General features: G+C 43.9%; 1 protein-coding gene across 1 annotated transcript in view; it reads right to left on the bottom strand.

Moving 5' to 3' along the window:
* LOC115481537 overlaps window positions 1-10,999 on the bottom strand; it is a 30,084-nt gene extending 19,085 nt beyond the window's left edge. Inside the window, exons 1-2 of the mRNA XM_030220750.1 lie at window positions 10,663-10,999; window positions 3,144-3,259 (exon numbers count right to left, since the gene is read on the bottom strand). Coding sequence (XP_030076610.1) covers window positions 3,144-3,259; window positions 10,663-10,732 — 186 coding nt within the window. The 5' untranslated portion in view covers window positions 10,733-10,999. The remainder of the gene's footprint in view (window positions 1-3,143; window positions 3,260-10,662) is intronic.
* Between the last annotated feature and the right edge of the window lie 13,724 nt (window positions 11,000-24,723).

The raw sequence follows: 24,723 nt of genomic DNA, 5'->3' as shown, positions 1-24,723 counted from the left end.
GGGAGGGCACAACATTTTCTCTGCCCCACCCTACCCCCATCTCAAAATATAAATTACACTTTCTCTAAAGGTGGCCAAAATTCCCTTTTACCAAGCTTGGCAGGCAGCAGCATCGTCCCTAAGCCACTGCTGCCAGCACCCCACACACGTATAGTTGTCGGTGGCTCAAGGATGCTGTTGTCGACTGCAGAGCTTGGGAGAAGGGAGTTCTGACCGTCTCTGGATGAATTCCACAACTGGGGATGCTTGGGGATCCCCCACCACCTATACAGCAAGGGTCAGGACCGATGTTAGCCGTGCTAGATCCTAGGTCAGAAAATAGAGGAGAGCTCTCCCTTCTCTGAACCCCTCTCCTCTCTGCTTCCCCTCCAATTTCCCCACTTGCCAATACTATCACACCACAAAGAGTACAGAGTGCACACTAAGTGGCAACAATATCAAAATACTTACTAACCAAACACACTATGAATCAATTTATTGCATCAACATATGTAATTTCTGTTTAACTTTTAACGACAATGAAGCATCATATATGGCTCTAAAATAAACTACTGGATCTCCTATAGCACACAGCTATAATACATCCGAAGCTCTCCAATTTGTCTTAATCATTTGCATCCAATGTCTTATTTTATCTTTTACATAAAAATGCACTTCTACAACAAACCTTAAAAAAAAAAAGGCAACAAAACAGCGATCAGTTCACGTATCTGAGAATGCAGATTACAGCAATGTAGAGACTTGATCAACACACTGATAGACCCTCACCAAATACAGAACAAGGGATCACAGAAATAAAAATATTTAGACAAAAACTGAGCTGGGAACCCCAAGAAGATAAATGTAGCACGTACTACAACACTGGAGAAAGAAAAACAAAAATGCATTTCCTTTTCTACTGAACACAATGCAAAGACATTTACTATGCACATTTCCCGAAGCTAACATACTCCTTTTAAAGCATTCAAAATAAAATTCTTTTTTCTACCTTTGTTGTTGAATGGACAAGGGAATAATACACTATTTCTAGGAGGGGTGGGACAAATTGCTTGTTCTTTTGGCCGCTGTCGGTGACAGGGTGCTGGGCTCGATGGACCCTTGGTCTGTCCCAGCATGGTGATGCTTATGTACTTATGTAGTCTTCTGGGCATTTTATTTTTCCATCATGTTGGTTCTGATTTCTCTTTTCTGCTTTCCTGTCTGCCATCTGCTAATTTTCCTTCAAGTGGCTGCTGTTCATTTGTCTTTTCTCCTCTCTCCTGTCTATTCCCTCACTACACCTGCATCTAACATATTGATCTTTCCTTTTTAACTCTTTCCTCTTTTTTTTTTCTTTTCTGCTCTCTGTCAATTCAAATTTCATTCTCTATCAGCCTTCTCCTTTTTACTTTTCAGGCATCTATCAAATTTCCATCTTCTCTCACCCAGCAGCTCTCCCATTACCCATCTCAAACCATCCCCAGCCCTCAATTCTCTTTCTTCTTTAATCTAATCCCCATTACCATATTTCTACTCTCTGTAATCACTATCCTTTCATTCATTTCCTTGCCACCTCCTCCTGGCCTCTCCCACACGATTCCACCATTCCCTCCACCCTTCTAGCCCAGCAACTGTTCCTTCTTTCTCCCCATCTCCACTCTTGTAGCCCATCTCCTTGTCCCTTCTCTCTTCCCTCCTGCTTGCTCCCCCATTTCTCCAGCATTTATCCCTCTCTCTTCACTCACTCACTCCCACTGTCCAGCATTGCTCCTTCACTCCCTTCTGCTCCTGGATCCAACATCTCCCTCTTTCTATCCTCTCCCTTTCTCTCATCTTCCTCCATGTCCAAAAATCTCTCCCTCTCTCCAATTGTCCACCATCTCTCTTCCCTCTTCCCAATGCAACGTTTTTTCCCTTCCTCCTGTCCACTACCTTGTCCAACATTTCTCCTCCATGCACCATCTCTTCTTCCCTTATATCTAACGTTTCTCCCCCTCACCCTCCATGCAGCATCTTACCCTCCCCGAGTCCCCCTACCCTTATGTCCAACTAATTATCCCCTCCCCTGATTCTCACTCTATGATACCCTGCCCGCAGTATCTCTCATTCCCTACCCCCACCCTTTTACGATCGGGTTCCTGTAATTGGCAGCGGCAGTGTAGAGAGAAGCAGGCTGGGCTCCTGCAGTCCTGCATCTCCCTCCCTTAGGCGTCACTCTTGAGTGAACAGGTAAGTGGCAGCGATTCTCACACTCTGCCGGCTGGTGCCGCTAAACCGGAAGCCTCCTTTCTGCCGCATCCCGCCCCTAGTCAGAACAGGAAGTTGTGACAGAGGGAGCCGGGACGCAGCAGAAAGGAGGCCTTCCGGTTCAGTGGCACCAGCAGGCGGCGTGAGGGAATAGCTGCCACTGCTGGGGAACCCGTTCACTCGAGAGCGACAAAAGGGAGGAAGATGCAGGACCGCGGGAGCCCAGCCTGATCCCCCTCCATGCCAGCTATGTTAAAGTTGCAGCCCGGGCCCACCCATGGCTACACCCCTGCTTGACACAGGCCCTGGTGCCTGAAACACCAGTCTTTCTGAAGATTAAATAAACTTTGCAGCACACTTGGTGTGGATCGTCCTTTGTTGTTTTTGGTCACTGCCGATGTTTGTTTTTTTCTGTGTGTTACCTGTAGAGGGTAGTTCTGTGTTTTGGGGGTTTTTTGCAAGTTACAATCATACACATTCTATTTCTCAATGTGAACTTACAACGTAAATTGTATCTGACACAACTGAGAGTGAAGTGACTTGCCCAAGGTCACAAGAAGCATCCATGGGAGATGTGAGATTTGAACTCTGGCTTCATAGATCTTAGGCTACTGCTGTAAATCATTAGGCTACTTCTCTACTGAAGCAAAAAGGACATGCCGTCTGATATTCAGTGCTATTTAACCGGCCAGGATTGGGCCATGGCCAGTTAAATAGCACTTTATTTTACGCTAATTTTATTTGGTGAGTTAGCGCCATGTTTTCTTTCCATTCTTAGAACAGATAAGCAGAATAGAATTGATATTTATGTTCCAGCTACGTACTATATAATGTATTAAAGCATTGAAATTTTGACCATTTGTATTTCAAACTGGCATGTAGATGCATGTGAGATACATTAGATAGCAGATTCTGACCTGAATGATATTTGTGACTCTATCACTGCGGATTCTCTTGAGCAGTTCTTTCACTGGCATTCTGACTCTCACACCAACATACTGTTTCGAAGAGGTTCTGCTGTTAATCTCTGAATCTTGAAAATAAAGGAAGCTGTGTTTTAATTAGTTATTCCCTTTTATCAAACTTCTATAAAAATCTGATCCCTTTTGAGCCTGACCCTCAAGACCTTTGGTTTCATTAGGGTTTCCTTGAATAGTAAGCAGCCAATATTCAAAGGATTTGCGCATCTAACTGAAAGACTGACGTCGGTCTAAATTGGCCTCTTTGAAATTTTACTAGAGATGAGGGCCTAAATTTATGCTCTTGGTTTCACTAAGCTCTTAAATTTAGGAGCCTATAAAAATGTGTGGCAACAGGGAAGTTATAGGATGGGAGAAAAAGTTAAGAACCTTAGCATTGGTTTTCAGCACTAGGGCACCTAGATTAAACTCCTTAATCTAGGGCAAATGAATGGCAATCCTAAATGTAAAAGCACAACTTTTAAGCTCCTAAATTTAGATGAATTTTCTGCTGAAATCTTATGGGTCAATATTGAAAGGTAGTTGGGCAGAAAGGGGTAGGAATCAAGGAGTGAAGGGGAGGAAAAGGGGATAGTTTAGTAATGGGGGGGGGGGGGATGATGGAAGGTAAAGACTGGCACGGAGAAAGCTAGTTTTGCTGCACCATGCCGCAGCCAAAGTGTCTAATGAAAGAACTGTGGGATCATAGTTTGATTATACTGTCGCGATGGAATTCAAAACTTTAAAAAGTGTGGGCGGATGATTGAGGGCATGGCTAATTTGCTTACCAAAGAATGCAATACAATATGGTATCCCTTGTAACGATAATCAAACAACATCCGATCTTCCAACCTATGTGATTTATGCCATTTTCTGGCTGCAGAGTGGAAATGGGCACGGAGAAGTCGTAGTGCGGGAATAAACCAAAGGGCACTACGAGTAGGGCGTATAGATAGAACTGTTTGAAAGTGGAGCATGTTGATTCAAAATAGTCAACAATTTATTTATTTATTGCATTTGTATCCCACATTTTCCCACCTATTTGCGGGCTCAGTGTGGCTTACAATATATTGTGAATGATGGAAATACAATTTGTTGCATTAAGATTATGGGTTACATAGTGAAGAGTTATGGGAAGACAAAGTCAAAATATCATTTGGGAATGGAACAGTGGAATATAACAATGGGGAATTGATAGGGCAATAAAACAATAGCAAGAGGGTAGAGTATTAAGATGCACTTCTTTTTTACCCTGGACCTTTTTTTTGGGGGGGGGGGGGGGGGGTTCCATTATTGCAGAAAAACATTCTGATTCTAAGTCCACCCAAGTCCCACCAAACACACTCTTCCAAAACACCCCTTTGCTATTTGGACGAACTCAGAGAAAAACATCCCAATTCTGCAGTTTGCATATCTGGGTTTAAAAAAGGTTTGGGAAGGGAAATAGGACTTGATATACTGCCTTTCTGTGGTATGTTGCAACTACATTCAAAGCGGTTTACATATATTCAGGTACTTATTTTTGTACCAGGGGCAATGGAGGGTGAAGTGACTTGCCCACAGTCACAAGGAGCTGCAGTGGGAATCGAACCCAGTCCCCCAGGATCAAAGTCCGCTGCACTAACCACTAGGCTACTCCTCCACTAGCAACAGTCTGTGTAGAATCTCAAATAGTAGCAACATTCCATATAGAATCTCTTTGGGATTCTGGAATCTTGCTATTCTTTGGGGTTCTACATGGAATGTTGCTACTCTTTGAGACTGTGCATGGAATCTTGTTAATGGGACTTGATATACTGCCTTTCTGTGGTATGTTGCAACTACATTCAAAGCGGTTTACATATATTCAGGTACTTATTTTTGTACCAGGGGCAATGGAGGGTTAAGTGACTTGCCCACAGTCACAAGGAGCTGCAGTGGGAATCGAACCCAGTCCCCCAGGATCAAAGTCCGCTGCACTAACCACTAACAACTAGGCTACTCCTCCACTCCTGGACAAGTTCCTGAAGGAAAAATCCATAGTCTGCTATTGAGACAGTCTTGGGGAAGCCACTGTTTGCCCTGGGATTGGTAGCATGGAATGTTGCTACTATTTGGGTTTCTATCAGAAAATAATGAAGAAGAAGTAGAACTAAAATGGCAGCAAAGAAAATCAACTTCGTTTATCACAACTTCTAAAACGGAGGGGAAAAAAAGCCTGGCGACATCATATAGATGAGCCATGGGATCTATTTTAGCCCAAGCCTATTTCAAATCCAAGCTCCTTTCAGTTTCATCACTTCTCTCCAGAGTTTTAGATAAACCTTCCCTGTGCATAGCATATAAAAACTTTCAAAGAAACAAAGTGCAATGGCGGTAAACTAAAGTAAGTCTTATTTTAGTTTACTACCGTGATGACTGAGTGATCGATTGTGAGCGAACATATACATTCTATCGACTGCTTTTGATCTCCCGAAGCAGGTCATGGAGACCAAAATGCCCTTTTTTTCATTAGTGGGCATTGGGAGCTTTTAAAGAACCTTGCAGCGCTGTATCCACGGGAGTGAAGTTAAGTAGTTGTTGTTTTGACTATTTGCATACCTATGGGGCTCATTTTCAAAAGAGAAAAATGTCCAAAACATGTCATAAAGCACCATTTGGATGTTTTTCTTCTCAAAACGTCCAAATCGGTATTTTCAAAACCTATTTTGTAGAAGTTTATCTATGCAATTGGTCTAAATCACAAGGGGGCGTGTCAGGGGCATTTCAAAGGCGGGATTAGGGCATGCCTAACACTTGGACATTTTACAGCCATGATGGAATAGAACAAAATTGTCTAGGACTAAAACTGTTTGGCCTAGACCTGTTTCCAGAATGAATAAGGCATAAAAAGGTGCCCTAAATGACCACTGAAGGGAACCAGGGGTGACCCCCCCCAATGGTCACTGACCCCTCTCACCCCCCAAAAAATATGAATAAAAATATGACTTACCAGCCTCGGATATTAAAATCAGGTCTATTAGAGCAGCATACAGGTCCCTGGAGTAGTGTAGTGGTCAGTGCAGTGTACAATGGTGTGGTGGACCCAGGTTTCTATCTCCCTCTAACTGTCACACTTGTGGTAGAAACTGTGACCCTTCCCAAAGTCACCAAAACCCTACTGTAACCACATATAGGTGCCCCCTTCACCCATAAGGGCTATTATAGTACTGTACAGTGGAGGACAGTGTGTTTTGGGTGGCTCGGGGGACAAGATAAGGAAGCAAAGGTGAGATGTGCACCTGCGAGCATTTTCATGAAGTGCACAGAAGTGCCCTCTAGGGTGCTCCATTGCTCTCTTGGGACGTCTGAGGGACCAGTCTACTAAAAATGCTGGCTCCTCCTACATCCCAGTGGCATGAATATCTATGTTTTGCACTTATTTGGGTTTTGTTTTTTGAAAACGGACCAAAAAAACAAAACATCCAAAGCACAAAAACTTTGTTCGAAACAGCATTTTCAAAAAAAAAAAAAAAAAAAGACAGACATTTTTCATAAATGACCTTCTTTCCTATTTGGATTTTGGACATTTTGTGCAAAATGTCCAAAGTCGATCTTAGACGTCATAATGAAAATGCCCCTCCATGTGCATTATGTATCATATTTGTATTCCATTCTGTGCAAAACTGTTTGAAAGTTTTATATGCTAAGCACAGGGAAGGTTTATCTAAAGCTCTGGAAGCAAGTGATTGATGAAACTGAAAGAAGCTTATTTGAAATAGGTTTGGGCTATAAGAGATCCAATAGCTCATCTATATGTTTATTTATTTATTGTGAACATTTATATCCCGCATATTCCCACCAAGGCAGGCTCTATGTGGCTTACAACATTTGATGAAAAAGTACAACATAATAATTCTAGTGCAGATCAGAGAATAAAGTAGATGAGGGGAAGAGAGGGAAACAGCAGGGGAAAGGAAGGCGGGGATGCAGAAGATCAAGCAGCTGTGGAGAAGGATCGATCACATAGGTAGTCTTCAGGGATTTCTTAACAGTCTGTGATCGGTTGTCTCTTTTAACGTTGATGGTAGAGCGTTCCAGTAGTGGGGACACTGGAAGCAAAGAGAAGAGTCAAAGAGCAGCTTGTATCTTAAGTTCCTGCAGTTAGGAAAGTGGAGATTGAGATAGGTGCGGGATGACTTCTGGGAATTTCTGGGCGGGAGGTCGATCAGACTGAACATATGTGATGCCTCCAGGCTTTCCCCCTCCTTTTTACAAGGTGTGATAAGTGAAGTTGTTTTTCTTTGCTGCTTTAGTTTTACTCCTGCATTATTTTCTGATATTATCCTTTGGGAAATAATGATTGCTTGTCCCCCTCCCCCCTTTTTTTCTTATATACTATTTGGGTTTCTGCCAGGTGCTTGTGACCTGGATTGGCCACTGTTGGAAGCAGGATACTGGGCTAGATGGACCATTGGTCTATTCTTATATTCTTATGCCTTTTTGAAAATTGCGATTTAGACATTTTGGTGAGAAAAACATCCATCTGCCTCTTTTGAGACAGTTTTCTCTTTTGAAAATGTGTGTCATAACTTCCATAGTGCATAAAGGCACAGTGGGCATATACATGGAAGGAAATCATTAGAGCCAAAAAACAATCCTTCAGAAAGTGGAGAAGAGAACCAACTGAAAGTAACAGGATAGATCATAAGGAATGCCAAGCCAAATGCAAAGCGGAGATAAGGAGGGCAAAAAAGGACTTTGAGAAGAAATTAGCGTTGGAAGCAAACTACATAGTAAAAATTTTTTTAGATACATTAAAAGCAGGAAACCGGCCAAAGAGTCGGTTGGGCCGCTGGACGAAAATGGTGTTAAAGGGGCGATCAAGGAGGACAAAGCCGTAGCGGAGAAATTAAATGAATTCTTTGCTTCGGTCTTCACCGAGGAGGATTTGGGGGGGACACCGGTGCCGGAAAGAATATTTGAAGCGGGGGAGTCGGAGAAACTAAACAAATTCTCTGTAACCTTGGAGGATGTAATGGGTCAGTTCAGCAAGCTGAAGAGTAGTAAATCACCGGGACCTGATGGTATTCATCCCAGAGTATTAATAGAACTAAAAAATGAACTTGCGGAGCTACTGTTAGAAATATGCAATCTGTCCCTAAAATCGAGTGTAGTACCGGAAGACTGGAGGGTAGCCAATGTTACTCCGATTTTTAAGAAGGGTTCCAGAGGAGATCCGGGAAATTATAGACCGGTGAGTCTGACGTCGGTGCCGGGCAAGATGGTGGAGGCTATTATTAAGAATAAAATTGCAGAGCATATACAAAAACATGGACTGATGAGACAAAGTCAGCACGGATTTAGTGAAGGGAAGTCTTGCCTCACCAATCTAATGCATTTTTTTGAGGGGGTAAGCAAACATGTGGACAATGGGGAGCCGGTTGATATTGTATATCTGGATTTTCAGAAGGCGTTTGACAAAGTGCCGCACGAAAGACTCCTGAAGAAATTGCAGAGTCATGGAATCGGAGGTAGGGTATTATTATGGATTAAGAACTGGTTGAAAGATAGGAAGCAGAGAGTAGGATTGCGTGGCCAGTATTCTCAGTGGAGGAGGGTAGTTAGTGGGGTCCCGCAGGGGTCTGTGCTGGGTCTGTTGCTTTTTAATGTATTTATAAATGACCTAGAGATGGGAATAACTAGTGAGGTAATTAAATTCGCCGATGACACAAAATTATTCAGGGTCGTCAAGTCGCAGGAGGAATGTGAACGATTACAGGAGGACCTTGCGAGACTGGGAGAATGGGCGTGCAAGTGGCAGATGAAGTTCAATGTTGACAAGTGCAAAGTGATGCATGTGGGTAAGAGGAACCCGAATTATAGCTACGTCTTGCAAGGTTCCGCGTTAGGAGTTACGGATCAAGAAAGGGATCTGGGTGTCGTCGTCGATGATACGCTGAAACCTTCTGCTCAGTGTGCTGCTGCGGCTAGAAAAGCGAATAGAATGTTGGGTGTTATTAGGAAGGGTATGGAGTCCAGGTGTGCGGATGTTATAATGCCGTTGTATCGCTCCATGGTGCGACCGCACCTGGAGTATTGTGTTCAGTACTGGTCTCCGTATCTCAAAAAAGATATAGTAGAATTGGAAAAGGTACAGCGAAGGGCGACGAAAATGATAGTGGGGATGGGACGACTTTCCTATGAAGAGAGGCTGAGAAGGCTAGGGCTTTTCAGCTTGGAGAAGAGACGGCTGAGGGGAGATATGATAGAAGTGTATAAAATAATGAGTGGAATGGATCGGGTGGATGTGAAGCGACTGTTCACGCTATCCAAAAATACTAGGACTAGAGGGCATGAGTTGAAGCTACAGTGTGGTAAATTTAAAACGAATCGGAGAAAATTTTTCTTCACCCAACGTGTAATTAGACTCTGGAATTCGTTGCCGGAGAACGTGGTAAGGGCGGTTAGCTTGATGGAGTTTAAAAAGGGGTTAGATAGATTCCTAAAGGACAAGTCCATAGACCGCTATTAAATGGACTTGGAAAAATTCCGCATTTTTAGGTATAACTTGTCTGGAATGTTTTTACGTTTGGGGAGCTTGCCAGGTGCCCTTGACCTGGATTGGCCACTGTCGGTGACAGGATGCTGGGCTAGATGGACCTTTGGTCTTTCCCAGTATGGCACTACTTGTGTACTTGTGTACTTGTGAGCATGGGTAGGGGGGCTCCCATTTACACAAGTAACATACAGAACACTGTAAATTATGTATGTCCTCACCGCACTGAGATGCCCACATTTCACCTGTGTGCTGATCCTGGGTCACACTAGTTTAATGGAACTTGGTTCCCCAGATGCCATAAGAGACTCCTTCTGCACAGGCTCGGGGTGCCTAAATAGAAGCACCCAGTAGTAAAATTGCTCCTAAAGTGTCAGCAGCCTGGACCCCCTGCACTTGCGATGGCAAATTCTCCATATTAACATCAATTTGAAGTAACCTACTATCCTGTTCTTGCAAATTCTCAGCAATCTCTCTTGAAAAAGAGAGATTGATCCTTCAACCCATAAAGCAATACATTTGTCTTATTAACCAAGGTCCAAACATCAGCTAATGTTAGCGCACCCGGAGGTCTTTCTGAATCACATGCAGGAACAGTTTTCTTCTCATTTAGGGTCAGATTCAGTAAATGGCACCCAAAATTAGGTGACATTAAGATCTGTGCTAAGCCCCTAATTCTGTAAAAAGTCACCAAAAAATTACGCGGCCAGAAATGTTGCTACTGAGTTAATTATTATTCACATCAAAGCTACTATAGGACAGAAGAGCATTTAGTCCCAACCCTTTTAATCTCAAAATAACAAGAAAGAGACATTGTCAAATTTGCTTAAATAGCCACTTTAAAAACAAACATCAGCAGATCACCCCATAACAAGATACCCCTAACTGCAGAGGAAATATGAACTATTTCTGCGTTCTAGCATTAGCATCACTGTCGCGACCAGGTTTCCACTGTCTTACCAGTAAATGAAGAAATGTCCTGGTACAGGGGTGGGAAGCTTTGATCACTCTCCATATTCACAAGTTTCATTTCTTCTGTTGGTCCAGATGTGGATAAACCCAGTCTGTGCTGGGCTTCATATATGGAATTAGCAGTCCCCCCATTCAAAGGGGCGCACTAGCCCAAGCAGCTGCCCCATTCTTCTCTTTTACTGTGATTCCAGCTGTCCTGTAGATCAGGACGCAGACTGAACCACTATAGCAGATCCACTATGTAAAAAAAAAAAAGCTCCTAGTTATGAAGTGCCTATAAAGTCTTTCATGTTTAAACCTCCTTCTAATGATCCCTTTTCTCCTCAGTGTAACTTGATGTCAGCCTCTGACTTGAACTGTTTACAACCAACTGTGCTGGTGTTATTAAGTGTCATTGATTTGGTAAAAGTTCAAGCCTTCTGGCTTCCACTGAACTGTTGTTAGCAGCTTATCTTGATGTTGCAAGATTATAAACTGGAATGGAGCCAAGCAGCAGATCACACCCTTTTTCTCTGGAAATGGCACTTGCTCTCAGGCTATTTATACATTGTATGCACAAGTAAACAAGAATGTCTGGTGTAGAAATTCAGTCAAACAGACGTCAAACTTTTTCTTTCTTTCAACACTAAAAATAAACCTTCCTAAAAGTACTGGTTATTATTTGGCAACACTTGAAGCCCAACCGAGGCTCTGAATCACATGCAGCAACAACAAGGATCAACGATATCTCCATGACTTATCTCTGACGTGGAAGTTACCCAGGCTGTTGGTCAGACCATTTTCAGACTAATTTTATAACAGGGTGTCAAGGCTGTGAAGGCACCTGGGACAAACATAGGTTGCACTTATTTTATAAAGACGGCATATGCACCTGTTTTTCATTATAAAGTAGTCTGTTTGCAAGTTACAGACATAACTTTTCCATGATACACTGTATGCATGTATCTTGGATGCTCTGCCCAGGGAATGCCAATGTGAAATACCACATAAAATTATGCACTATGGGGCAATTCTATAAAGGGCATCAAAAGTTAGGCGTCAAGATGCAGAACATTAGGCACTAACCCTCCCCCCTCCTCCGATATTCAAAAGCATTTAACTGGCCAGTATCAGCACCTGGCCAGTTAAATGCCCCATAACCAGCGATTTGTGAATTTTCAGTGGGATATGGCTGGCCATGACCCGCTGAAAATTCACGGTTAGCTGCTAGATAGTTATATCGTGTGATATAACTGGCTGCCTGCTGATTTTCAGCACATCACTGGCTAAGTTTGGTGGCCATATTTGGCCATGTGAATACCAGGCCTATCTGTGGCCAGTTCAAACTTAACCAGCCAGCGCTGAATATCGGCTTGGCTGGTTAAATTTGAACTGGCCAAAAATAAACCGGATATTCAATACCAGTAACAGCCCAGCATTGAATATCCAGGCTATCTCCTGCGGTCTGAATATTGGGGTCCTAATTCTATAGCAGCATCTGGGCATCCAGATTCCATTATTGAATACTAATGTGTCAGCATTTACGTGTCAACATTTTGGGCACATCCACTTAAGCCATATCACTAGCAGGCGCAACAGTGCATCTAACTGCAACATTTTAGCATGTAACTTACAATATTCTATAAGTTATGCATATAAATATGGGAACTGCTCATACCCTGCACAAGCCCCACCCACAGTGACGATCCTAGGTCGGCTGCCACCCGGGGCAGATCGCCGATGTGCCCCCCGCCCCCCCCCCCCAGGTACAGCACGACCCCCCCTGGTGAAATGACACCCCCAGCGCATCAACCCCCCTCCCCCCCCCCCCCCCCGGGTGCATCTTTACCTGCGGGGAGCAGCCGCGCGGCTCTCGGCTCCACTGGCTCCCTGCTCCCTCTGCCCTGGAACAGGAAGTAACCTGTTCCGGGGCAGAGGGAGCAGGGAACCAGAGGAGCCGACAGGCGCGCGGCACCCCCCAGTAGCGTGCACCCAGGGTGGACCGCCCCCACCGCCCCGCCCTTGGTATGCCGCTGCCCACCCACATGCATGTCCCCTTGCAAGGACACACCAAGCATGTTGTGCGTCAAAGTAACAATCACACACATAAGTATTTTTTAACTTCCGGGTGCCATTGATCCACACTATCAATGCAATATAATTTATAACCTGGTAACAGTGTCCCATTGATTGTTCTCCTTTCACCAGGTTTCTGAGATACCTATTGTATTTTACCTCTTCGTTTAGTGCTATATACTCTAACTCACCTATTTTATTTTATAGGCTTCTAGCATTTGTATACAGACACTTCAAAGCTTGTTTTTCCTTGCATCTAGAAGCTGCTTAGAAGTTGACAGGGATAATTAGCAACTTTTTTTTCTGTTTTACCCTTAAACACTACTAGCTTTCTATCACCTTTGTTGAAACCTCACTCTGAATCATGTGCTCCTCAGCGACTGTCAGCTCCCCCCCCCCCCCCATTCTAATTTAAAAGCTGCTTTCTCGCCTTTTTAAATATTAGTAACAGCAGCCTGGCGCCATCCCAGTTAAGGTGGAATCTATCCCTTCAGAATAGGCTCCCCCTTTCCAAGAATATTGCCCAGTCAGTGGCGTTCCTAGGGGGGCTGACACCTGGTGCGGATCGCTGTGGCACCCCCCCTGGCGAAAGGACACCCCCCCGCGAAGGACCCCCCCGGGTGCACGCTGCTGGGGTGGGGGGGGGGGGTGCCGCGAGCTCCTGTCCTTCGTTCATTCCATGCTCCCTCTGCCCCGGAACAGAAAGTAATCTGTTCCGGGGCAGAGGGAGCATGGAACAAAGGACAGGCACGCGCGGCACCCCCCCAGCGGCGTGCACCCGGGGCAGACCGCCCCCACCGCCCCCTCCTTGGTACGCCACTGTGCCCAGTTCCTAACAAAACTAAATCCCACCTCCCAGCACCATTATCTGAACCATGCATTGAGACTTCGGAGCTCTGCCTGCTTCTTGGGCCCTGCACATGGACAGGGCTGCCAAGAGAATGAGCCGGGCCCGGGGTAGGACCACCGCTGCTTTTGCCTCCCCAGGACACCGCCCCCCAGGACACCGCATAGCCAGGCCAGATTGGGGGAGGCTGGATCCCAAAGTGAGGGGGGCACATTTTGCCCTACGTCCCTGTCCCCGCCACAACTTCGCAAACTTTAGCTGATGGGTGTCCCCAAGCCCCGCCAGCAAAAGCCCTTCCTTCCAGCACTGTTCTCTGCTGCATTGCCTGCCCAGTGCGGCTGCTTCTCCTTGCATCGCAAATGCTCAGTTTCATCAAAACCAAGCATGCGTGATGTGAGCAGAAGTTGTGGTGTTGTTTGGTCGGCTGCCACCCAGGGCAGATCGCAGCTGCACAACCCCTCCAACCTCCCTCCCCCCCCCCCCGGTTCATTGCTCTTACTTCCTGGGGGTGGAGCAGCCGCACGGCTGTTGGCTGCCTCTGCCAGTTCCCTGCCCCAGAACAAGAAGTAACATCAGAGGGACCAGGGAACCGGTGGAGCCAGTCAACAGCTGCTCTCTGCAACCCCCCCCCCCCCCTGCCCCCACCCTCAGTACAGGGCTGTGCTGACACAGTAAGCGAGGTAAGCAATGCAGGGGGGCGCAGGGGGGCGCTGACCTCTAGAGGGCGCCACTCACTTGCAAAATCTTTTACCTGAAGTTGTGATTCTCCTCTCTCCCCTGCCCTCATCAGGAAGTGAAGGTAGCCCACCAGTGCTGAGACAGACACGCTGCTCTGCTAAAGCTGTTTGAAAGAGTACAACCAGCAGCTATTTATGGCTTTGGTATGTGAACAACTTTCATTCAGGGTGAGCTGGAACAACATTCAAATTAAAGAGAACAGGTTTGGAGGCAGGTGTGCAAGTGAGACTGGGGAGAAATAAAAAATAAATAGTGTAATTGTTATCTGTAAGTGGTTCAAAGTTTTTGTTTTTTGAGCATGTACACTGAGAGGAGGGCATGACTGCAATGATGTGTACATAATTATCATAGCTACAGCTAAAATCCATTTAATTGGCTGAAGAAGTTTAGCTGACGTATAGTGTAGAATACCTGGTAAGTAAAAATCTGATTGCTTTTTTTGTGTGTTTGTTTTTATATAAAACATTCTGCTTTGATAGGGAGAGTTTGTGATATTTGAAAATACATTTTGCTTTAATGAAATTGCTAAACTTTAGAGTCAGAGACTTATCAATGAGGGATACATACAATGGAAAGGAAGCCCTGGAAACAGAGTTAAGAGGACATATACCAGCAACAGAATCAGATACTGGGCCAGCATGATCAGAAAAAGAAAGTCACCAGCCAACAAAGGTAGAAAAAAATCATTTTATTTTCATTTTAGTGTTTGGAATATGTCCACTTTGAGAATTTACATCTGCTATCTTATTTTGCAATGTATAGCAGTCTCCAAGAGACTAGGCGCCCAGTGAGCCAGGAGAGGTCAGACTGTGTAAATGAGATGAAGAGACCCCCCCCCCCCCTGTAACAAAGACAGGAACATGCATAATCAAAGCTTAGGTCTCTGCAGTTACAAGGGCTGGCCATTCCTAATTATGCTAATAGTTTTTAATAGGCTAAGTCCCACTGAAAAGCCTCTTTATAAAGGCAGTGCTTTCTCTGGAGAGCAGTGTTAAGAAACAGCAGGAATTGTGTTTATTTTTTTAAACTGCTTTCCTGTGTCAGCTAATTTACAGTTTTCTAGTATATGCTTGACATTGAAGGGTGTGGTAGACCCTTTTGTCAGGTCTGGCTGGGCCTGTAGTTTTCAGTCTAAAGGAAAGACAGGTAGCAATGGAGAAACATCTAATGAAGAAGCGAGACGGGGGTGGGGGGGCACCAACTGATAGTCTGCAGGGGGGCACCAGAGACCCTTGGCACGGCCCTGCCTCAGTACGCCCCAGGCAGGCCGAGAACAGGGCTGGAGGGAAGGCTTCTGCTGACAGGACTTGCGGACCTCCACCAGCCAAACCAGGGGCCCTGAATCCAACTGTGTCTGCTTCTCCCCTGCCTCTAAGGGGGGCCCAGCGCTGGGGTCTTTCTCTCTCCTGCTCCTGTTGAGATCACCCAGGTCCTTTCAGGAGCAGGAAAGAGACAGGCCTCAGTACCGGGTCCCCCTTGGAGGCTGGGCCTAGGGGAATTTTGCCCTTCCTGCCCCCACTCTTGGTGGCCCTGCACATGGAATGGGGAGCACTTCTGAAAATGCTACCTTGAGGTACTGGATTTTAGCTTTCTGCTTAAAAGCCTAAATTTGGCTTCCAGAACCTCCCTCCCACATTTTCCTATGTTGTTGGTACCCACATACTACTACTACTAATAGCATTTATATAGCGCTACCAGATGCACGCAGCGCTGTACATTTGACATAGAGAGCTTACAATCTAGGTAAAACAGACAGACAAGACAATACGGGCAAGGTAATTACAGGGTAAAGAGGAATAGGGGAGGAGGAGGGCGGCAAATGAGTAGCGGCTAGGAGCCAAAGGGAGCAGTGAAAAGGTGAGCCTTCAGCTTAGATTTAAAAACAGGTAGAGATGGAGCTAGACGTATGGGCTCAGGAAGACGGTTCCAGGCATAAGGTGCAGCAAGATAGAAGGAACGAAGTCTGAAGTTAGCGGTGGAGGAGAAGGGGGACGACAAGAGAGACTTGCTCAGAGAGCGGAGTTCACGGGGAGGAATGTAGGGAGATATGTACCATGACAGCTGGTTCCTATCTTATATAGGTGATGTGTGAGGTCTGCCACCTTCGCACCAGGCAGGCAACTAACCAAGCAATCATCATATTCACCCAGATATCTACATGCCTAATTATTGAATCTCCAACTAATAGGATGTCCTAACCCTTCTCTCCTGGGCAGAAGCCCCTGGAGCTCACCTCTAATCTACTTTGGTCTCACCCCATGGCCTTCCCTCCTGTTTGGTGGCTCAGTAGGAACTCTTTCTCCAAATCTCTTTCGAATCCTGCTGTGTAAGTCACTTTAACTATGTCATCCAGCCACAGCTTAATTATGTGATGCCCATACACTACAATTGATCTGCAAGAGATAGGCAGAACATATTTGCACACACCCATCAGACATCTGGCCCTGCCGCAAAACAGTTTGTTAAAGGGTTTGGTTTAGAAAATGTTCCCAAGACAACTAGAAAAACAGCAATTGTGCTTTATTGTATAAATACCCTCCCTCTACAGTTCAGAGTCCAAGAAGCCGAGTTAATATGCTAGGAGGCACAAAGTTATCACCAGACCATTTGGTTATAGTCCAAAACAGAAGTCAGGCTTGCGACAACTAGATTGGTGTGGTGTGTTCCGAAGAATGGGTAGAGAATTCTTGCACTAGAATCACTTCCACTCATCTTACCCCATTCTCAGTGGAAACAGGTGGTGGTGGGGGGGGGGGGGGTGTTTGATTCTCAGCTGACACTATTTTGGATTATGGTTCTGACAGAGCTGCAACAACTAGGGGTTGCTCCTTCTGTTTCCATCTGGGATGGGGTCAGAATCAGGAAAGCAGAGATGGCAAGATACCCAGCTCTAACCTAGAGAAAGTCCTGGTTTTCAGACAATCTGTATTTCTGTCATGTTATGATATTTTTGTCATGATATGCAGGTATATCATGATATGGTATTTCAATCATGGTATAAATTTTCTGTCATGATATGTCGGGTATGTGATGATATGGTATTTCTGTTGTAGTATACCAAGTACATTATGATATCCTATGAATGTCATGAATGGTATTTCTGCCATGATAAGTTATTATATGTCAAAATCTTTAAACACACATGAATGCAAGTATGTTTTTTACTTGCATTCATGTGTGTTTAAAGATTTTGACATATATTTCAAGCTCGACAGAGCATGGGCACAGTTTTTGTTTGACAATGATAAGTTATTATGGCATAATAGTTCTGTCATAATGTCACACATATGATTAAATGTATATCTATCATGATATGCTAGGTATGTCATATATCACATGTCAAATATGAAATAATATGATAGTTATTTCTGTCATGATATGTTGAACATGTGATGATATATTTCTAATGATATGCCAAGCATGTCATGATATTAAGAACTGGCATATCATGACAGAAATTTTATCATGACATTTCTGACATATGTGTGACAAAATTTATATGCCACAATATGAAATTTCTGTTATGATATGCCAGGCATGTCATGATATGGCATTTTCATTATGAAATATCAGGCCTGTCATGATATGCTAGACTTATGATATGGTATTCCTGTCATGGTATGAAATTTCTGTCATGATAGTCGGATGTCATGACATGTCTGACATATTATGACAGAATTTTTTATATAACATACCTGACTTATGAGATACCTATCTGCCTGTTTTTCCCCCAACCATCTATGTCCATAGGTTTGTACATATACAATTTTATGTATAAGGATTTAGAACACCGAGGAAGTGAATAGAAACAGGGCAGCTGAGAGGCGGGGCAAGGGGAGCAAAATTCCCCGGACCCGGCCTCTAAGGGGGAGCCCGGGCCCAGCCCCGGCAAGCTTCTTCTTGCTGCCTGCTCCCATGGTCTGTCCTTCCCTGCGTCTGTGTGCCACCCAGGACCCTATATCGCATTAATGCACTCATCCAGGTCCTGACTCCTGGCATGGACAGGAGTCAACTTGCCAGCACTGGACCCAGGCCCGGGCCTCCTCTTGGAGGCAAAGACAGAAATGTAAGGGGGCGGGCGGTGGGAAGGGGCTTGCTGTGGTCCAGTTTTGTCCCAGGCATGCCTCTCGGTGGCCCAGCAGTGGGGTGGTGAGGATATCAGGCCCCACCATCCAAAGATCAGCAGGATTGGAGGTAAAGAAAAAAGTTGGTGCCATGGGGCTTCCTTTTCCCCACCCCCAGCGCAAGGAAAAAGGAAACTCACAATGGAAGGGGTGGCATTAGTGTGTCAGCATAGACGCAACTTCTGCTGGTACCAGAGGAGGAGGTGTGCTGCGCTTGTCAAGGCATTAACGAGTGAGCAGGGATTTAACCTCTATTGTTGGTGAAAACCCAAACCTATTGCTTTTATTGCTAAAAAAACTTTCAACTTAAGATTGTCTCGATTGTCTCTGGAACCCATGGTCTATCACCCACTTTTTCCTGTTTCCTGTGTATCCTCGTGGGACCATAGAGTTTTCCATTCCTGCGGATTTGTAAGTACATGCATACAGTATCTTCAACAGCATGCACTTTGCAGATGGGCTTTCTTAAGGACCAAGTCCAAGCAGGAAGAACACTTAAGCACATAATTTACAGAATAGTATAAGTTACACATGTATCTTCCAAACCTAGGAATGAGTATTTCCAGCAGCTGTATGGCTAGTGTAAGTGCTCGCACCAAAATACAAATGCGAGTATTATATAAGGCAGTGGTCTTCATTAATTTTTTAAGCTGGGTCATTTTGGAGTCTAATGAGCTGAAGGAGAGACACCAAATATCTTCTCATGTGGAGCCACACCATGATATCATTGATATACAATTGATAACCATTGTATATCAATGACATCCATCCCCCCAAGCCCACCTTCAAACTTCATTAGGGGGTATCCTCAAGGTTGTGAGCATTTCCAAATGCATTCTATTTTGTCTATTGAGAAATGCCTCGTCTTTCCCCCATCTAGTCTGTCCTGAGCCTGGCCAGAGAGGCAGAGTAGCAGAAAATTCCCTAGAAAGACAATGGGGGCTGCCCCAGAGGTCTCTGGGGACACCATTTCCCCCCGGACCTTGCATGGAAGAACACCAATATAAGGGAAAGTACTGTAGGTGTCTATTTTTCCTGTAGAGAACAGGTACAAATAGATGCCCTCTAGGTGCCCCTTTATAGAATTGCACTCTTAGATGACAATTTTATAAATCATGCTCAAAAATGGGGGCCAGAAAAGATCAGTGCTAAGTGCAATTCTACAGAAAGTGCATGCCCTTTCTAGAATTGTGGTTCATGCCAATTCTGGGTACCAGCCTTCCTCCTGCTGAAACCTGGTGTAAATGCTGCTGCCCAAGTTGGGTTCGCTGACCCTGTATTCTGTAAGTATGCATGTGTTTTAGAATGCCCCGACATGTCCATGCCACTCCCTTAGCCACACTTCTTTTTCAGATACGCACTATGGGAATTAGATGCCCTGCCTTATAGAATAGCACGCAGCCAAATGCGCGAGCAAATTCTAATGGGTACCAATTAACCTCGATAATTGGTTAGTACCCAATTATTGATAGTTTAGAGCTCGTTAATTAATTTAATTTGCATATGCATCTCGGAAGCACGCACAAATTTGGGCACGCAAATCTGGGCACCATATACAGAATCTGGGGATTAGCGCATAGTGTGAAATGGGACTGAATATAGGCATGGTCTGTGCCTTGCAGCTGGCAAATGGTAACTTACCACGTGGGTGCAGTTACTACACAAGAAAGGTTTTTTTTCCTCTGTAGTAAGTGAATGGGCAGATGCTGAAAATGCCCCAAACAGTTGTCACAGAGGCGGTGCAGTTACTGTACAGTAATTTAAGTACTTAGGGCGAGCTATTCCAGGCTGAGCGCTCTTTATAGAATAGTGCTTACCGTGGATTCCATCGTCGACTCTGGGCATGAGGATTTATACCTGCTGAAACCCAGTTTAAATCCTGGCGTGCAAGTTTGACACTTATCCTTGGTACTCTATAACACTGTGCCTAAATTGTGGCAATGCCCATGCCCCACCGCTTTGCAGATGCATGCAAGACAATTTAGGCATGCAGAGATGTATACATACAAATCCAAATTAGTGACAAATTAACATCAGGAATTGTTGGCCTCTCATTAATTTGCGTGAGCATCTACCCTCCAACTTCGGGCAACCTATACGGAATCCAAGGGTAATTCTATAATTATGTGTCTATATATAGGCACCCACACCTATTTGGCACCTAACAGTAGGTGCCTACCTTCCCTTACAGAAAACGAGCCTAACACGTGAAATACACATCTATAATTTAAGCACAAGTCCTTATTCCAGAATTGTGACTAGATGTCAGAAAAAAAGAAGTAGTAGAGCTAAAAAAAAAACCTCCAAGATGTGCAAAATGTACAAAATGTTCAATTTATTCACCACTAAAATAATAACTACATAAATAATTAAAAGCCCGACACAGCCGTGTTTCGCCCTCTCAGAGGATTGCATTAGGGGCTTGAAACAGAACCCAGTGGTGTTGACAGAATGCTTCACCTACTGGTTTTAAACTACTCTCTCCTCAGAAGCAGCAGCAGTCCTGCCCATACACCACCCAGGTTCCACTTACGTGTACACCCATTTCTCAAATATGCACATGTAACGTAAGTTATGCACATGTTTAAGAATAGCACTTAGGTGGAAATGTGGCAATTATGCACATATGCATACATATGTCATTATTCCAAACATATATGAGGCCAATATTCAGACCGTGGTAAGTGGTGATACTGGATATTCAATGCTGGGCCATTTCTGGTGACCGGCATTGAATATCCAGTTTATTCATGGCCACTAAGAACATAGCTGGCCAAGTCGACATTCAGTGCTGGCTAAGTTCATCACTGCCAAAGATAAGGCTGCTATTGACGTAGCCAGATTTGGCTGCCAAACTTTGCCAGCAATGCGCTGAAAATCAGCAGATAGCCAGTTATATTACGCGATACAACCAGCTATCTACTAAGCACTAACCGGTAATATTCAGCTGGAGACAGCCAGCTATCTCCCGCTGAATATCGGTGAAGTATCATTTAACCGTCCAGGTGCCATTCCTGGCTGGTTAAATGTTTTTTTAATATCGGCCAGATATGTGTATAATCGACAGACTAGATGGGGGAAAGACGAGGCATTTCTCAATAGACAAAATAGAATGCATTTGGAAATGCTCACAACCTTGAGGATACCCCCTAATGAAGTTTGAAGGTGGGCTTGGGGGGATGGATGTCATTGATATACAATGGTTATCAATTGTATATCAATGATATCATGGTGTGGCTCCACATGAGAAGATATTTGGTGTCTCTCCTTCAGCTCATTAGACTCCAAAATGACCCAGCTTAAAAAATTAATGAAGACCACTGCCTTATATAATACTCGCATTTGTATTTTGGTGCGAGCACTTACACTAGCCATACAGCTGCTGGAAATACTCATTCCTAGGTTTGGAAGATACATGTGTAACTTATACTATTCTGTAAATTATGTGCTTAAGTGTTCTTCCTGCTTGGACTTGGTCCTTAAGAAAGCCCATCTGCAAAGTGCATGCTGTTGAAGATACTGTATGCATGTACTTACAAATCCGCAGGAATGGAAAACTCTATGGTCCCACGAGGATACACAGGAAACAGGAAAAAGTGGGTGATAGACCATGGGTTCCAGAGACAATCGAGACAATCTTAAGTTGAAAGTTTTTTTAGCAATAAAAGCAATAGGTTTGGGTTTTCACCAACAATAGAGGTTAAATCCCTGCTCACTCGTTAATGCCTTGACAAGCGCAGCACACCTCCTCCTCTGGTACCAGCAGAAGTTGCGTCTATGCTGACACACTAATGCCACCCCTTCCATTGTGAGTTTCCTTTTTCCTTGCGCTGGGGGTGGGGAAAAGGAAGCCCCATGGCACCAACTTTTTTCTTTACCTCCAATCCTGCTGATCTTTGGATGGTGGGGCCTGATATCCTCACCACCCCACTGCTGGGCCACCGAGAGGCATGCCTGGGACAAAACTGGACCACAGCAAGCCCCTTCCCACCGCCCGCCCCCTTACATTTCTGTCTTTGCCTCCAAGAGGAGGCCCGGGCCTGGGTCCAGTGCTGGCAAGTTGACTCCTGTCCATGCCAGGAGTCAGGACCTGGATGAGTGCATTAATGCGATATAGGGTCCTGGGTGGCACACAGACGCAGGGAAGGACAGACCATGGGAGCAGGCAGCAAGAAGAAGCTTGCCGGGGCTGGGCCCGGGCTCCCCCTTAGAGGCCGGGTCCGGGGAATTTTGCTCCCCTTGCCCCGCCTCTCAGCTGCCCTGTTTCTATTCACTTCCTCGGTGTTCTAAATCCTTATACATAAAATTGTATATGTACAAACCTATGGACATAGATGGTTGGGGGAAAAACAGGCAGATAGGTATCTCATAAGTCAGGTATGTTATATAAAAAATTCTGTCATAATATGTCAGACATGTCATGACATCCGACTATCATGACAGAAATTTCATACCATGACAGGAATACCATATCATAAGTCTAGCATATCATGACAGGCCTGATATTTCATAATGAAAATGCCATATCATGACATGCCTGGCATATCATAACAGAAATTTCATATTGTGGCATATAAATTTTGCCACACATATGTCAGAAATGTCATGATAAAATTTCTGTCATGATATGCCAGTTCTTAATATCATAGTATCATATACATATAACCCAGCTCTTACAAATATCATTAAATTCCATTTTAGTCAAAGGCATTTAGAGATATTATTATCAAATATAGGATCTTTCAGAATTCATCCAGTGACACCACACAGGCTTATTTAATGTGAGCCAGGCACTTTTATGGTGAACTGGTATTCCTCATTTGATCCATCAATTTAATCAAAGCACCAAAATACTTTTTTCTTTTTTTCTTATATAACTTAAAACATAGGCACTTAGCTCTATTTGTAGCATAGCTCAAAAAACTTTCTTCTTTGAAAAACTTTAAAGAAGTATATTATTCATCCCGGAGATCCTCATACCGACATGAATTCACATTTCGCACAACAGTGCTGTATCAAGGTATATCTCCTCTGATTTTCACGGAGAAAATCTCCCATTCTTACGGGATGAATAATATACTTCTTTAAAGTTTTTCAAAGAAGAAAGTTTTTTGAGCTATGCTACAAATAGAGCTAAGTGCCTATGTTTTAAGTTATATAAGAAAAAAAGAAAAAAAGTATTTTGGTGCTTTGATTAAATTGATGGATCAAATGAGGAATACCAGTTCACCATAAAAGTGCCTGGCTCACATTAAATAAGCCTGTGTGGTGTCACTGGATGAATTCTGAAAGATCCTATATTTGATAATAATATCTCTAAATGCCTTTGACTAAAATGGAATTTAATGATATTTGTAAGAGCTGGGTTATATGTATATGATACTCTAATATACCCCCTCTATTGAAATATTTATCACCAGATTCAGGATGAGTTCTTAATATCATGACATGTTTGGCATATCATTAGAAATATATCATCACATGTTCATATCATGACAGAAATAACTATCATATTATTTCATATTTGACATGTGATGTATGACATACCTAGCATATCATGATAGATATACATTTAATCATATGTCTGACATTATGACAGAACTATTATGCCATAATAACTTATCATTGTCAAACAAAAACTGTGCCCATGCTCTGTCGAGCTTGAAATATATGTCAAAATCTTTAAACACACATGAATGCAAGTAAAAAACATACTTGCATTCATGTGTGTTTAAAGATTTTGACATATAATAACTTATCATGGCAGAAATACCATTCATGACATTCATAGGATATCATAATGTACTTGGTATACTACAACAGAAATACCATATCATCACATACCCGACATATCATGACAGAAAATTCATACCATGATTGAAATACCATATCATGATATACCTGCATATCATGACAAAAATATCATAACATGACAGAAATACAGATTGTCTGAAAACCAGGACTTTCTCTAGGTTAGAGCTGGGTATCTTGCCATCTCTGCTTTCCTGATTCTGACCCCATCCCAGATGGAAACAGAAGGAGCAACCCCTAGTTGTTGCAGCTCTGTCAGAACCATAATCCAAAATAGTGTCAGCTGAGAATCAAACACCCCCCCCCCCCCACCACCTGTTTCCACTGAGAATGGGGTAAGATGAGTGGAAGTGATTCTAGTGCAAGAATTCTCTACCCATTCTTCGGAACACACCACACCAATCTAGTTGTCGCAAGCCTGACTTCTGTTTTGGACTATAACCAAATGGTCTGGTGATAACTTTGTGCCTCCTA

Source organism: Microcaecilia unicolor, chromosome 12, assembly GCF_901765095.1.
Source record: "Microcaecilia unicolor chromosome 12, aMicUni1.1, whole genome shotgun sequence".
Lineage (NCBI taxonomy): Eukaryota > Metazoa > Chordata > Amphibia > Gymnophiona > Siphonopidae > Microcaecilia > Microcaecilia unicolor.
This window is presented reverse-complemented; position numbering and strand designations above follow the sequence as displayed.